Source organism: Epinephelus lanceolatus, chromosome 6, assembly GCF_041903045.1.
Source record: "Epinephelus lanceolatus isolate andai-2023 chromosome 6, ASM4190304v1, whole genome shotgun sequence".
Taxonomy (NCBI): Eukaryota; Metazoa; Chordata; class Actinopteri; order Perciformes; family Serranidae; genus Epinephelus; species Epinephelus lanceolatus.
In genome coordinates, this window is record NC_135739.1 from 30,495,583 (window position 1) to 30,507,560 (window position 11,978).

Genomic DNA, 11,978 nt, shown 5'->3' on the forward strand with positions numbered 1-11,978 from the left:
ATGGCCGATGATGCTATTTGAAAAATGTATCTCCAAGCTTGTGTCAGTGAAATTACAGGAAAGGCAGTAACGTAACTGTGTCATACATCAAACTTTTCAAATAGTTGTGAGAAAATACAACTTGAATGGCCAATTAGTTCCAGCTCAGGGACTTTTACTGCTTGCCATGTGTTTTTTAGGGTGATTAGTACAAACAGGTAGGGCTGATTTTGTCTGTCAGCGTGAATGACACTGACACGCGTGACAGAAATTGGCGAATAATGTGCCATGTGTGATTGAGGCCAATTTTCCTTTTTGTGCTCAGAGTGGGAAACACGGAGCGTTCTCTGTGCTGTGCATGGGTGCACCTGATTTTCCACCCTCACTCCTATTAACTAAATTGTAGCCAATTTAGGTCCAGATATGGGAGTTGTGTGAGGATAAAGTTGACACCAGTCCAGTACCTGTAGAGGCTCGAACATCATTCATTCATTTTGCTTGTGAAAAACTATGTTTCAAAGCAATTACAAAAAAAGAAAAAGAAAATGTGTTTCAGCTCTTCTCTGTTTGTCTTTAGATATAGCCTGTGGGATCCCCCGACCTCATGACACTTTATAACTCTAATCGTTAATCAGGATTACTGTGACTATCTCATTATACCAGAAGACTTGTGAGGGAGGAAGAAAATACATAAGTTAATGCTTCTCTGCTTGCCTCAGGAATGTCTTTGGAGAGGCAGTGACTTTTTCAAAGCACTTAATTCTCCTGGAGGCTTGTCCTTCCACTTGGCTCGCCCGCCGCAGGGCAGGATCTTTGCGTTTATCTAGAATAATTTCTCGGCTGAAGAGAAGCCATCATTAATACAGCCCCACACGCTCTTCTTTCAGTCTCTCTTGTGAATGCTCACTTTTCTAAATCCAGGTCTGCTAAGGCAATTACAGCTGCACTGGACACTTTGTCAAGCAGCAGCTGGTTTCTTTAGAGAAAGGTACAGTATATAAAAATACTTCTGTGTGCCTGTGACAGTCTGTGTGATGCATTTGAGACAAAAAATACTGCAGTTTTTCTAAATAAACAAGTTCATCTCAGACTTACTAGAAAAGTTTTAATCAAAAAGTCTGCTGTTTTTCTGAATTAACAAGATAATAATCTCATAAATTCTCACTTTTCTAAATTAACAAGATTATTACATTAGAATGATAAGATCAGTTTAATTTAAAATCAATTGTCTGAATTAATTAGATTACTATTTCAGAATGGTGCGAACAATTCTAATGGAAAAAATACTTTTGCTCATTTTTCTGAAATAACAATATAATAGACTAAATTACATTATTATTATTATTATTATTGCAGAATTATGAGATAAATTGTCATTAAAAAATCTGCTCAGTTTTTCTGAATTAAAATATTATTTCATAATTATGAGAAGTTTAAATGGAAAATATTTTCTAGTTTTTCTGAATTAATGAGATAATAATCTTGTAAACGCTTGCTTTTCTAAATTTACAAGATTACTACCTTAGAATTATGAAAAAAATCAGTTCAATTTTCTGAATTAATAAGATTATTTTTTTCAGAATTACAATAAAAGTTGGACAATAATATTCTAATAAGACAGTAAACTAAGAAATTCTTGTTTTTCTAAATTGCATTATTATTGCAGATTTATGAGATAAAAAATCTGCTCAGTTTTTCTGAATTTAAGAGATTTTAATTGTATAATTATGACAAAAGTTTTAATGGGGAAAGAAAATCTTGTTTTTCTGAATTAATTAGATAATTATTGGTTAATTTTTCTTTTTTGAATCAGCAAGATTATTGCCTCAATATTTCAGAAAAAGAGAGAAATTTATTTCCCATGAAAACTTTACTCATAATGCTGAAATAAAATTCTTATTAATTTTTTTCTCAAATGAATGCGCTCCGCTTTCATACATCCTCCTATAAATGAATTAAATATTGTGCAACCAAAATTAAAAGGACAAAAAACAATGATCAAACATGAGCACAATACTTCTTTTGTGTAACATTATTTTATTAATGGTGGATGTGTTAGTCTGAAGGTGTTTGCTGTGGGTCATGGTTAGAGATGAGAGGCTATTCTGGTGGTTCTGGAGAACAGAGGGAGGGGAAGGCACCAGGTCACAAAGTTAGAGGTGGGGTGAGGTTGCCCCAGATGGCTGACTTATGGTCAGTTTCACCATCTAATGATACGGTTCAGAAACAGATCTGGACAATAACATGGTTAAAATGGTTTCAGAGATGACATGAGGGACACTCAATTCAAGTTTCTCAGTCCACTTTTGACTTTTTAAATTGTTGTTTTCCTTAGACCATATTAATAAATCAAATAATAATAAATTAATGTGTAACCATGTCTACAGTATATGTCTGGCAGGTCACTTGGAAAGAAAACAGCACATTAATACTCACACTAAACAATGGCAGTGGATACATTTCAATGTAAGATATATCAAGAGCTCCTCATGCATTTTCTCACATTTAACCTGCATGTTGAGTTTCACTTTTTCGTCCAGCTCTAAGCTTTCTAAGAGTCCTGGGAACCAAAGCCAAGACAGCATTCAAGGGCAGCTTCACCCCCGAGAGAGCGGAGGTATCCTGTTGCTGAGGGTGACAGGAGGCAGTGTGGTGGAGGAATCATGTGATCACAGTGGGGCCAGTGCGTCCAGTCTTCTCTTGGAGCTGAGAGACCTTCAGGGCGATGTCTACCAGGGGAGCCAGCATCACCTGCTCAAAGACACAGAACATATGACTTCTTAAAGCCTTGTATCACCTGCAGGTGTTTAAATCTTTATCTAAGGACCACTTTTTACTACACTGTTACACTTAAAGGAGTAGTTTGACATTTTATGGACTATACTTACACAAAACAACTGCTGTTAAAACTAATGTGAAATGTTAGTTGTGAAGCGCTTCCTCTTTCCTTCACAACCTGCTTGTGTCAAAAGTTGATGCTCTTGGTGTGTAAATCAAACCTACCCAAAGTCAGCCAACTGAACCATTAACCTACCAGCTATTTATCTGTCAAGTTAAAAATCTGAAGCAATATGTTTCTTCTTATCTGTTCGTTCATGGTGTGTAAGCACTGAAGAGTATAAAGGCCTTGAGTAAAACGCTCATTCATTATTTTTTTTGTCTTGTCTCGCCTTCTTGTTCTACATCACCTCCCTGTCCTCACCAGTCAAAACGACTTTATGAAGTGTCTAGTTGGAACTCGCATACTTTATTTCTCCCTCGTGCTTTGTTTCCCCTCTCTTCATTCTGGCCTGATAAGCTGCCATAACTCAAGACTTGGCCAAACATCTCCATCATTTCCCATGTTGAATACGAGCTCTGGAGCTGGTTTTTGTAGGGCTCCACCCAGTGCGAGCTGGCCGTCCTGCAGGTTACAGATCATCCCAGCCGGCCTGACGGCTTCTGGGGCCCATGTGAGCTAAACTTTGACTGCTTTAACTTTGCTGGGGTGTCAAACTATATTAATATCCCTGTTCTTCCTTTTTTCTGTGATTTCTCAGATACAAAAATAATCAAGAGAAAGGAAAATTAGTGCTGGTTCTACGCATGTTTATTTTCCCATCTGATGACTTCACTGTCTAGTCTCTCTCTAACTGGATCTAGCTGGCTGGAGTAACTCCTTGTTGTCCTGACCTGTGGGTCCTGGTAAATCTTCTGAGGATCCTTCTCATAGCTGTCTATGTAGAGCCTGATGGTTGCTCCCGCGCTGCCTGTACCGCTGAGACGGAAAATGATCCTAGAACCATCGGAGAAGATGATACGGAGGCCCTGAGAGAGAGACAGAGAAAGACAGGAAAGAGATTGTGATTAATGAAAATGTACAGTAACTGGGAAACATATGGAAATATTATTATGAGGTGTAATAACACCGTTGCATGCTGGTAGTTATTCATAGGCCAGACTCTCTTCGATATGACTTCATTATGGATTCATTCAGGTTTCAATTAGGTTAATACGATTAAAATACAATTTTAAACATGCTGGAATCTCTTGAAATATCAAGTCTTGATATACACATTTAATAAACTTGTTGAAACTTTGAATGTGCTCCGCTCTGCTGCCTCTCACCTGGTTTTTGGACACACTTCCGTCCACAGGGTCTGTGTAGGCAAAGTTGTCAGCGACAGCCACCTCGTAAGTCTTGTCCCCTGATGAGAACTTCTTTCCCACGAAAGCCGGGTCGAACATCACCGTCTCCAGATCCTTGATCATCTTGTTGGCAGCGTCTGAGTCGACCTCCTCATAGTCGTACCTGGATGTGAAGTTGGACTACGTTGATGCAAAAATATAATCTGGTGTCTAACGTTCACACAATTCAGATTCTGATTGAGTGATGGCTTTGAAGGTCTCGGCAAGTTATTCATTTTAAAGATTTTCAGTCTGCAAATTGGATAAAATGTTGATCTGGTCAGAATAATCACAGGAAAATCAGAAATGTTTAAGGAGAGAATCATAAAATGAATGGCTGGCTGTGGGTTTTTCTGTGCTGCAGTTCTCTTATTCACCACTAGAAGGTGCCAGAGTGCCATTTGAACAAACAACATCCCTGCATCATCCCAGTTACAACTGTTTCAACCAAACAAAGCCCAGGGATCAGCTATACATATATATTTTTATACATATACATTTTTTAAACATACATTCCACTGGCAGCCTGCAATACTCCTCTTTTGGTACGCTTGCTCACATTTCATAAACCATTCTGCAGAGATCGTTCCTGACCTGGTGAAGAAGTTCCTGCCAAATTTCTGCCAGTGATCCTTCATGATCTCTTCCACACTCTGTTTCCTGGTGGCTAAGATTGACAACCATGCAAGCACCGCCCACAGGCCGTCCTTCTCACGGATATGATCTGAGCCTGGTCGGTTAGCAGACAGGGGGGAAAAACAGAGGGAATGAGTGATTGAGTGAATGAGGGGAGCTGCTTTTATGTACTGGAGCTCTGGCTACATAAAATGACGACATTCACTCACCTGTGCCGAAGCTCTCCTCTCCACACAGTGAAAGTTTTCCAGCGTCCATCAGATTCCCAAAGAACTTCCAGCCAGTTGGAGTCTCGTACAGCTGCATCTTCAGAGCTTTTGCCACACTGGAACGGAATTGGCACATGCAGGAAACCACATGAGAAAAAGCTGATCTGTAACTGATCTGGAACAGCACTTTTTTCAGTTTACCAAGAAAGGAAAACTTAAGATTGGCTGTTATGTCGTGTGGTTTTTACTTGTCAAGGGCTCCACTGGTGGGCATACTGCGGGCCAATCCTTTGACTCCAGTCTTCTGGAAGTAAGGGATGCCCGTAATGTTGGCAGCGATGACAGCCACTGAGTCTGAGGGGTTCACGAAAAAGCCGTGTTTACCCAGCACCATATTGCGGTCCTGAAATAAAGACACAAACGGGGTATATAGCAGTAGTTTCCTGAGTGCTGCAGTAAATAGTTGTTAATTGGCAGCAGGGGCGTTCAGTGACAGTCCCTCTGGGGTTTTCTTGTGGAAGATTCCTGTTTATGACACTTAAACCTGACATTACCTAAAGGCTAATGCAAAATTCTTCTGAAAATGGTATCTTGAAAATCACTTTTTCACAAACATTTTACCTTGAGTTCTGAAGGTAGAAGAAGGATGACAAATTAACTAAGTATAGCTTATTGACTTCAGCACATTTTCATCTATTAGCAATCCTGTAATGTATTAAAATTTGGTCTGTTCCTGTCATGAAACATGAGAAAAGTGCCAGGGGAAAAGCTACAAAGTAAAAGCTTAATAAAAAAACATTCACTGTTGTAATTAAATGCTGTGCCAAAGTAAAAAATACTTAAATTCAATTTAATACCAGGACTCAGGCCCATTACTTAAGTCTATTAAAAAGAAAAACGTTTAATTAAAACCTTAATAGACCAGACTTTATTAAATTAATTTCATGCCAGCTGACATCATAGATTCAAATCCAGTCCAAGAACTTCACAGCTTATCTCATACCTCTCCCCAATAAACTGAAAATTAAACCACAGTAAAATAGTCTTTCCAGAAAAAACATTAACTTACACCATCACCATCAAAGGCTGCGCCAAAATCATATTCTCCTCCTTTCATTGTGTTGACCAGTTCAGCAGCGTAGGTCAAGTTGGGGTCAGGGTGGTGGCCTCCAAAGTCCTCCTGGGGGACACAGTTGACTGCTGAGTTGGCAGGTGAGCCCAGCTCTTCACAGACTATCTTCTTCACGTAAGGACCAACCACTGGAAGGAAAGAGGGACTCTTTAAAAGGAACCATAACCAGTCTTCACAATCTATTTTTGCCTGTCATAAAAGTCTGAATTTGTGCTGTGCTGTGCTGTTTCCTACCTCCGTGCATAGCATCCAGGCGGACGTTAATGTGATTGGCTCCAGAGAGAAGCTCTTTCAGTGCAGCAAAGTCAAAGATGCCCCTTAGCATCTCAGCATAGGCCTCCACAGAGTCCACGATCTCCACTGAGACAAATAAAGAGGAAACGGAGCAAAATTACGACAGCAGCAGATGTCAAGATAAAGACGTTGGGTGACTAACTAAATTTCATCACACACTGGTTAAACTTGTTCTATTGGTGTTTGGTGAATCATACAAGTCAGCAACTGTATTCACTCATTATTTCAGATGACAGTCAAAAAGACAAACCATTTGCCAACAGGTCACTGATTTTCATTCTCAACCCTAACAGCAAATAAATGAATGAACCGTGATAAAATCTCTCAGGTGAGATCAGGACTCTGCTCTCGATGCCACTATACCTGTGAATGGCTTGAAAGTGTCCACCTCAAAGGTCTGTTTGCCGATCTTGGACAGATCCACTTTCAGCTCTGGGCAGATCTGATACTCCTGCAGGGTTTTGCTGATCTCAAATATTTTGTTTGTGATGCCCTCAGGAGCAGGTCCTGGGGACAAAGTCAAAGGCTGGTTAGAAATTATAAAGTGACAGATACATTGGGGCAAATACAGATAATGATGTGGCCAACAAAGGTTCCTAAAATGACCTCATGCACAATTCTCCTCATTGTTTGCAGTGCAACATTATAGGTAGAGGTCACTTGGTTCTGTAAGCTCATGTGTTAACACTGTCTCCACTCACCTCCGCTGGAGATGTTGTACTTGATGCCAAAGTCTCCATTGGGGCCTCCAGGGTTGTGGCTGGCTGTGAGGATGATGCCACCCACTGCCTTTATCTTGCGGATCACACAGGAGACAGCTGGGGTGGACATGATGCCATTCTGACCGATGACCAGACTGCCGATCTGCAAGAGGGAACATAAAGAAATACACAGATTAATACACACATGCATACACATATACAAGCAAAGAGAGCAAGTGCAAGAAAATGTCAGCTAAATATTTGGGGACCATATGAAAGATGCCATCTTCTAACCTATCTAGTGTTTTTCTCATGTTTTAAATTGCTTTACAATCAGCTAAACTACTAAATGTTAAGGCACATAGTGGAAATGCGAAGAGAGGTTGCATAACAGTAGAATAAGTATATCTTACAGATGACTATTTTTAAAAATTGTGTCACTATCTCGTTCCAGGAATTCCTATTTAAACATGCAATATTTAGCTTTGTGTAAACACATGAACAGAAGTGCCCCTGTCTGTGTACCTTTGGCAATAACAGTTTCTCCACTGCTACATTTCCTCACATCGACAACTTGTGGAGAAACTGAGAAATATCAGACATCTTTATGCAACTTCAACCTGACGAACACTGCATTTACACTGCATTTACCAGCCCTTGCTGTGAAGGAGCTGCACAAGAGACAGTGGCCTTCTCATGAGAGATAAGGTCACAGACTGAGACTAAACAGCAACCATATTGGGCTGTGCAAACATGATGAGGCTCTGTTAAGCTTGTAATTGCATGCACCACAGTTTGGATAGGAACATAGTGTGGTTACACGCTTAAAATGACAAATTAAACGCAATCGTACTGTATGTACTATTTTCCCATCTATGCTACAGACCTATGCAGAGCAACGTGACTGTCTGCACGTTGCATGTCACGCCCCCCTCCTGCATAGACTCGTCTCAGTAGCATCAGAGTGATGGCAGCCAGTAGCATCTAGCCACAGCTCATTATGAAACAACACAATGTCAGTCTATAACACTTCCTTCTGCAGCTAGAATCAGTTTTTGCTCATTTGTATAGCAATGCAGGACTAAACCTGTGTTCATTTATGTAAGCTCTTATGGTAAATGAAGAAGCGTTTCCGTGCAGGGTCAGTATGTAGTCTTAAATGTCAAAGGTAATCGCTGTGATATCCAAGTGGCTTCCTTCATGCACTTTCTCCAAAGATCACTGCGGTCAAGCTGGCATCACAGACAGTGCAGGAAAGAGCAGAAGGGTGTAAATGACACCTATCTTTGGGTCCACTTTGACCTTATGAGCATCGTCGAGCAGTTTTATGAACTCAATCTTTGTAAAATGAAGTAAATATCTACAAAACTTAACATGACAAGTAAAGGGACATGATGCCACCATTGCTCGAACACTGTTTCAACACAATGAGGGTAACCTTACAAGGGCATGTAACGTTAGCCAGCTGTATAGTCGTTTTTTAACTGCACCTATTGAATTATTAAAAGTTGACTGAATGTGTTTGAACCCTTAGCAAAGTCCTGAATTAGGCTAACGTTAACGCACACCTGTTACCGCATAACTGCAGTAACTTATCTTAGCTTTGACAATAACACGACATGTTCGTTATCAATGACTTATTAGCGTATTAATTTCGTTAAAAATAACCGTTAGCAACATGTCACCGGACTTCTCCTGGTAGCTAACTTAGCAGCTACACTAGCCCACAACACAGGCAGTACAAAAGTTAAATAAGTTAGTCATAAGTAGCTAAAAGTAGTAAGAGTAGTACTGAAGACTTCATGTGTCAAAACTGTCAGTAAGCTTGACGTTAACATGCTAGCTGACATGCTAACCAGGAGTCTGCACACTCTTAGCTAACTTAGCTAGCTAACACCACACACAGGGGGGTGGGCTGCAAAGGTTGACAGTACTACTTTTACTCTTACTGACCCCGTTGGCAGCAGCAATCTGGACGATCAACTGAATCGCGTCTTTCATGAAAAACCTGCCATCTCCTCCCACCACCACAGTGGCAGCCTGGCGCTCGGCAGGCTCGATGACAGAGATAATGCTCTGGATGAAGTTTTCCGCATAGTGCTGGTTCTGTTGAAACACCGTCACCCTCTTCCTCAGGCCGCTTGTCCCCGGCTTTTGGTCCGTGTACGGCTTGGTCTTCACAGTAGTTATTTTCACCATTTTTGACCCCCAGCAAGCACCTTTGGCCGCCCCGTGTGATCCGCAATCTGTCCCGATGAGGAGGCGACTGCAGTGGCGGAGGAGCCACACGTACACACCGGGCAACTCCCCCCTCATAGACCCGCCCTCTCGCTTTAAAGGGCAAGTGGAGACCATGGAGGAATTCCTCATATACTGAACAACAGGAACTAAACAACATGAAGATTTCACATATAATTATGATAATTATGATTTATTGTGATTTCCCACCCTTACTTTGATATTGTAAATAGTTAACAGTTTTGCAATATGGTAACCTAAAGGTGCACAGGGCCGTAGCCAGAATTTTATGTAGCCAGAGTGTCCCCCTGTGGCCCCACCACCACCCTTAGATAATGCTCATTTTTAAACTATATTTCTGTCACAGTTTTGCCTATATTTGACAAGAGATGGTAGAGAAGTCCTCTCATTGATTTCAATGAGGCCAGTCAGTTGTCGCAGCAGGGGTGCCAATGTACAGGGCTGCAGCAAAAATAAAAATATAAACACAGGGTCGTCTGGCAAAAAAAGTCTGTTTCCGCTATCCATCCATCCATTTTCATCCGCTTATCTGGGGTCGGATCGCAGGGGCAGCAGGCTGAGCAACGCACCCCAGACGCCCCTCTCCCCAGCAACATTTTCCAGCTCTTCCTGGGGGACCCCAAGTCGTTCCCAGGCCACATGAGATAAGTAATCCCTCCAACGTGTTCTGGGTCTGCCCCGGGGCCTCCTACCAGTGGAACGAGGCTGAAATCCTTCCAGCAGGAGGCGCCCAGATGATCGAGCTCCTTATCCTATCTCTAAGGCTGAGCCCAGCCACCTCACGACCGCTTCCTTCATCAGGGATAGTCCCTGATCCCTGGCAGCGCTCATGAAACTATTACAAATTCGGATTATCCCATGAAGGAACTTGCTGTCGAGCATGTGTGCTACAAATTCCTTCAAACTGCTTTGTTAGGGATAGCTTAGCAAAAAGTAGTTGTGTTTGGATTTCCATGAGCCCACACATGGACACACGACACTTTGATAATACTGCACAATTTTAATTAAGTGTTTTTGATGTTTAATAACCTTTTTTTCAGACTCACTTGAATTTAAGGAAAAACTTTTTCTGGAACCATGGAGAGCCAAAGAGGTGAGTATTATATAACCTATATTATTTTGGGATAAACTAGTCCTTTAAGTGCCCCTGAGCTAGGCACTGAGGCCCTGGCAGTCTTCTGTGGTGTGTCATTGCAGTCTTTACCTCCATATAGAAAAACTGCAGTTTCCTAATGAAGGATCTATGAAGCTTTGCAGCTATTCATGCCGACTTTTGTACCTTTAAGGTCAAGTCCCATTCACAGAAGGGTCAATGACTGCAAGGCTTGTTGTCTTAACACTTACAGCTAAAACAAATCTGGATAGAAAGTAAATAATTAATTCTCTAAAAAGTCAGCAGAATTTCAATATCATGACACAACCCTTACAAACACTCAGTGAGAAAGGTATTTGCATGCCACACTACATATGAGTGAAAGAGTGAATTAGGGAGAATATTGTGAAATAGTTCACTTCAGGCCACTGTTGTTTGCCTGTTGCATCACTGTCTGTTTGATCATCCTAAGCAGAGCAAAGTTTAACATCAGACATGCATTCATAGAAAGTGTGGGGTGTGTATGTCTGTGGAGGTTGTTCCTCAACAAGACATGTAGCTGTGGATGTGGTATGTATATGTATAAAATGAACAAATGCAAAGTATGTACCAAGAGCAGGGTCAACTTACTCCCAGGTCTATCAGTTTATAGAATTAATTAAACACACATCTTGAACAAAATAACAGCTTGAAAATTAAACATTAGATATTCAAATTGCTTCACAGCCCTTGATTTCTGACTGCCCTGAGCAGTCAAGTGTTACTTAACTTCTGTGTTGGGAGAGGAAGAGCAGACTGAGGCTCAGGACATTAAAAACATCTCACATGCTGTGTGGCATTTAGTTAGCTAGCTCTACTGTTTCAGCAGAGAAAGTCAAAGGGCAAATAATGGCCTGAGAGATATAAATAGAAGGTCAAGACTGCTGTCAACTGTAAAGGCCAAGGGCAAATAAAGTTTAGACCCGAGCGCAATGCAAAGGAATGCATTTCAATGCCAACTCCAAATCCCCACAGCTCCCCATACTGTATTATGAGTATGGAGAGTGGTGACCAATTGCTGCACATTAACATTCAGGCTGAAACAGATTTTGTGTACAAGAACTAAGTGTAAGAAGAATATTCAGCAAGCAGTGATTGTAGTTAAAACCAGGCTACATTTGGTTTAACAAAAATAATGTTTCATTAAATTCCCAGGTTACATATAACCATTGTTTCAGCAGCCTTTACAAAGTCATATTTTAATGTGCAGTAACTACATGTTGAGACCAGCTTTGGGCTCTTCCTCAAATGTCACACACATGGAATACCTTCAAAACTATTGATATGATATGTCACATCAGTGGCTAAGTAATGTTGATTTTCAGCCTTCATTGCAGCAAATGAAACCAGAAAGTTGGTCAATCCCTCATTGACTCTGTTTATCAAACATTTTGCTGTGTTTAAGATGAGCTGAAAGAAATCTAGCTTTTCCAAGATCCACTGTGGTGCAGGTAAGGCAATCCAAACAC

The 11,978-nt window shown here is 40.9% G+C and overlaps 1 protein-coding gene across 1 annotated transcript; it reads right to left on the reverse strand.

The window, feature by feature from the left end:
• Nucleotides 1–1,999: 1,999 nt before the first annotated feature.
• pgm1 (phosphoglucomutase 1) lies at nt 2,000–9,428 on the reverse strand. The gene is made up of 11 exons (XM_033622708.2): nt 9,072–9,428; nt 7,119–7,281; nt 6,781–6,924; nt 6,358–6,483; nt 6,061–6,251; nt 5,240–5,394; nt 4,992–5,107; nt 4,741–4,876; nt 4,087–4,270; nt 3,652–3,786; nt 2,000–2,730 (listed from the first exon to the last, which is right to left on the reverse strand). Exons 1-11 carry the CDS (start codon nt 9,315–9,317, stop codon nt 2,641–2,643), a joined length of 1,686 nt encoding a protein of 561 aa, XP_033478599.1. The 5' UTR covers nt 9,318–9,428; the 3' UTR covers nt 2,000–2,640.
• Nucleotides 9,429–11,978: the final 2,550 nt, after the last annotated feature.

Excerpts from the sequence above, each read along its gene's own strand:
- pgm1 (XM_033622708.2), bottom strand. The coding sequence starts at position 9,317 with ATGGTGAAAATAACTACTGTGAAGACCAAGCCGTACACGGACCAAAAG. Across the intron at positions 7,282-9,071 it reads AGATTGCTGCTGCCAACGGG|ATCGGCAGTCTGGTCATCGG; the intron begins GTCAGTAAGAGT and ends TCCCTCTTGCAG. Across the intron at positions 4,271-4,740 it reads GGCAGGAACTTCTTCACCAG|GTACGACTATGAGGAGGTCG; the intron begins GTCAGGAACGAT and ends CTTCACATCCAG.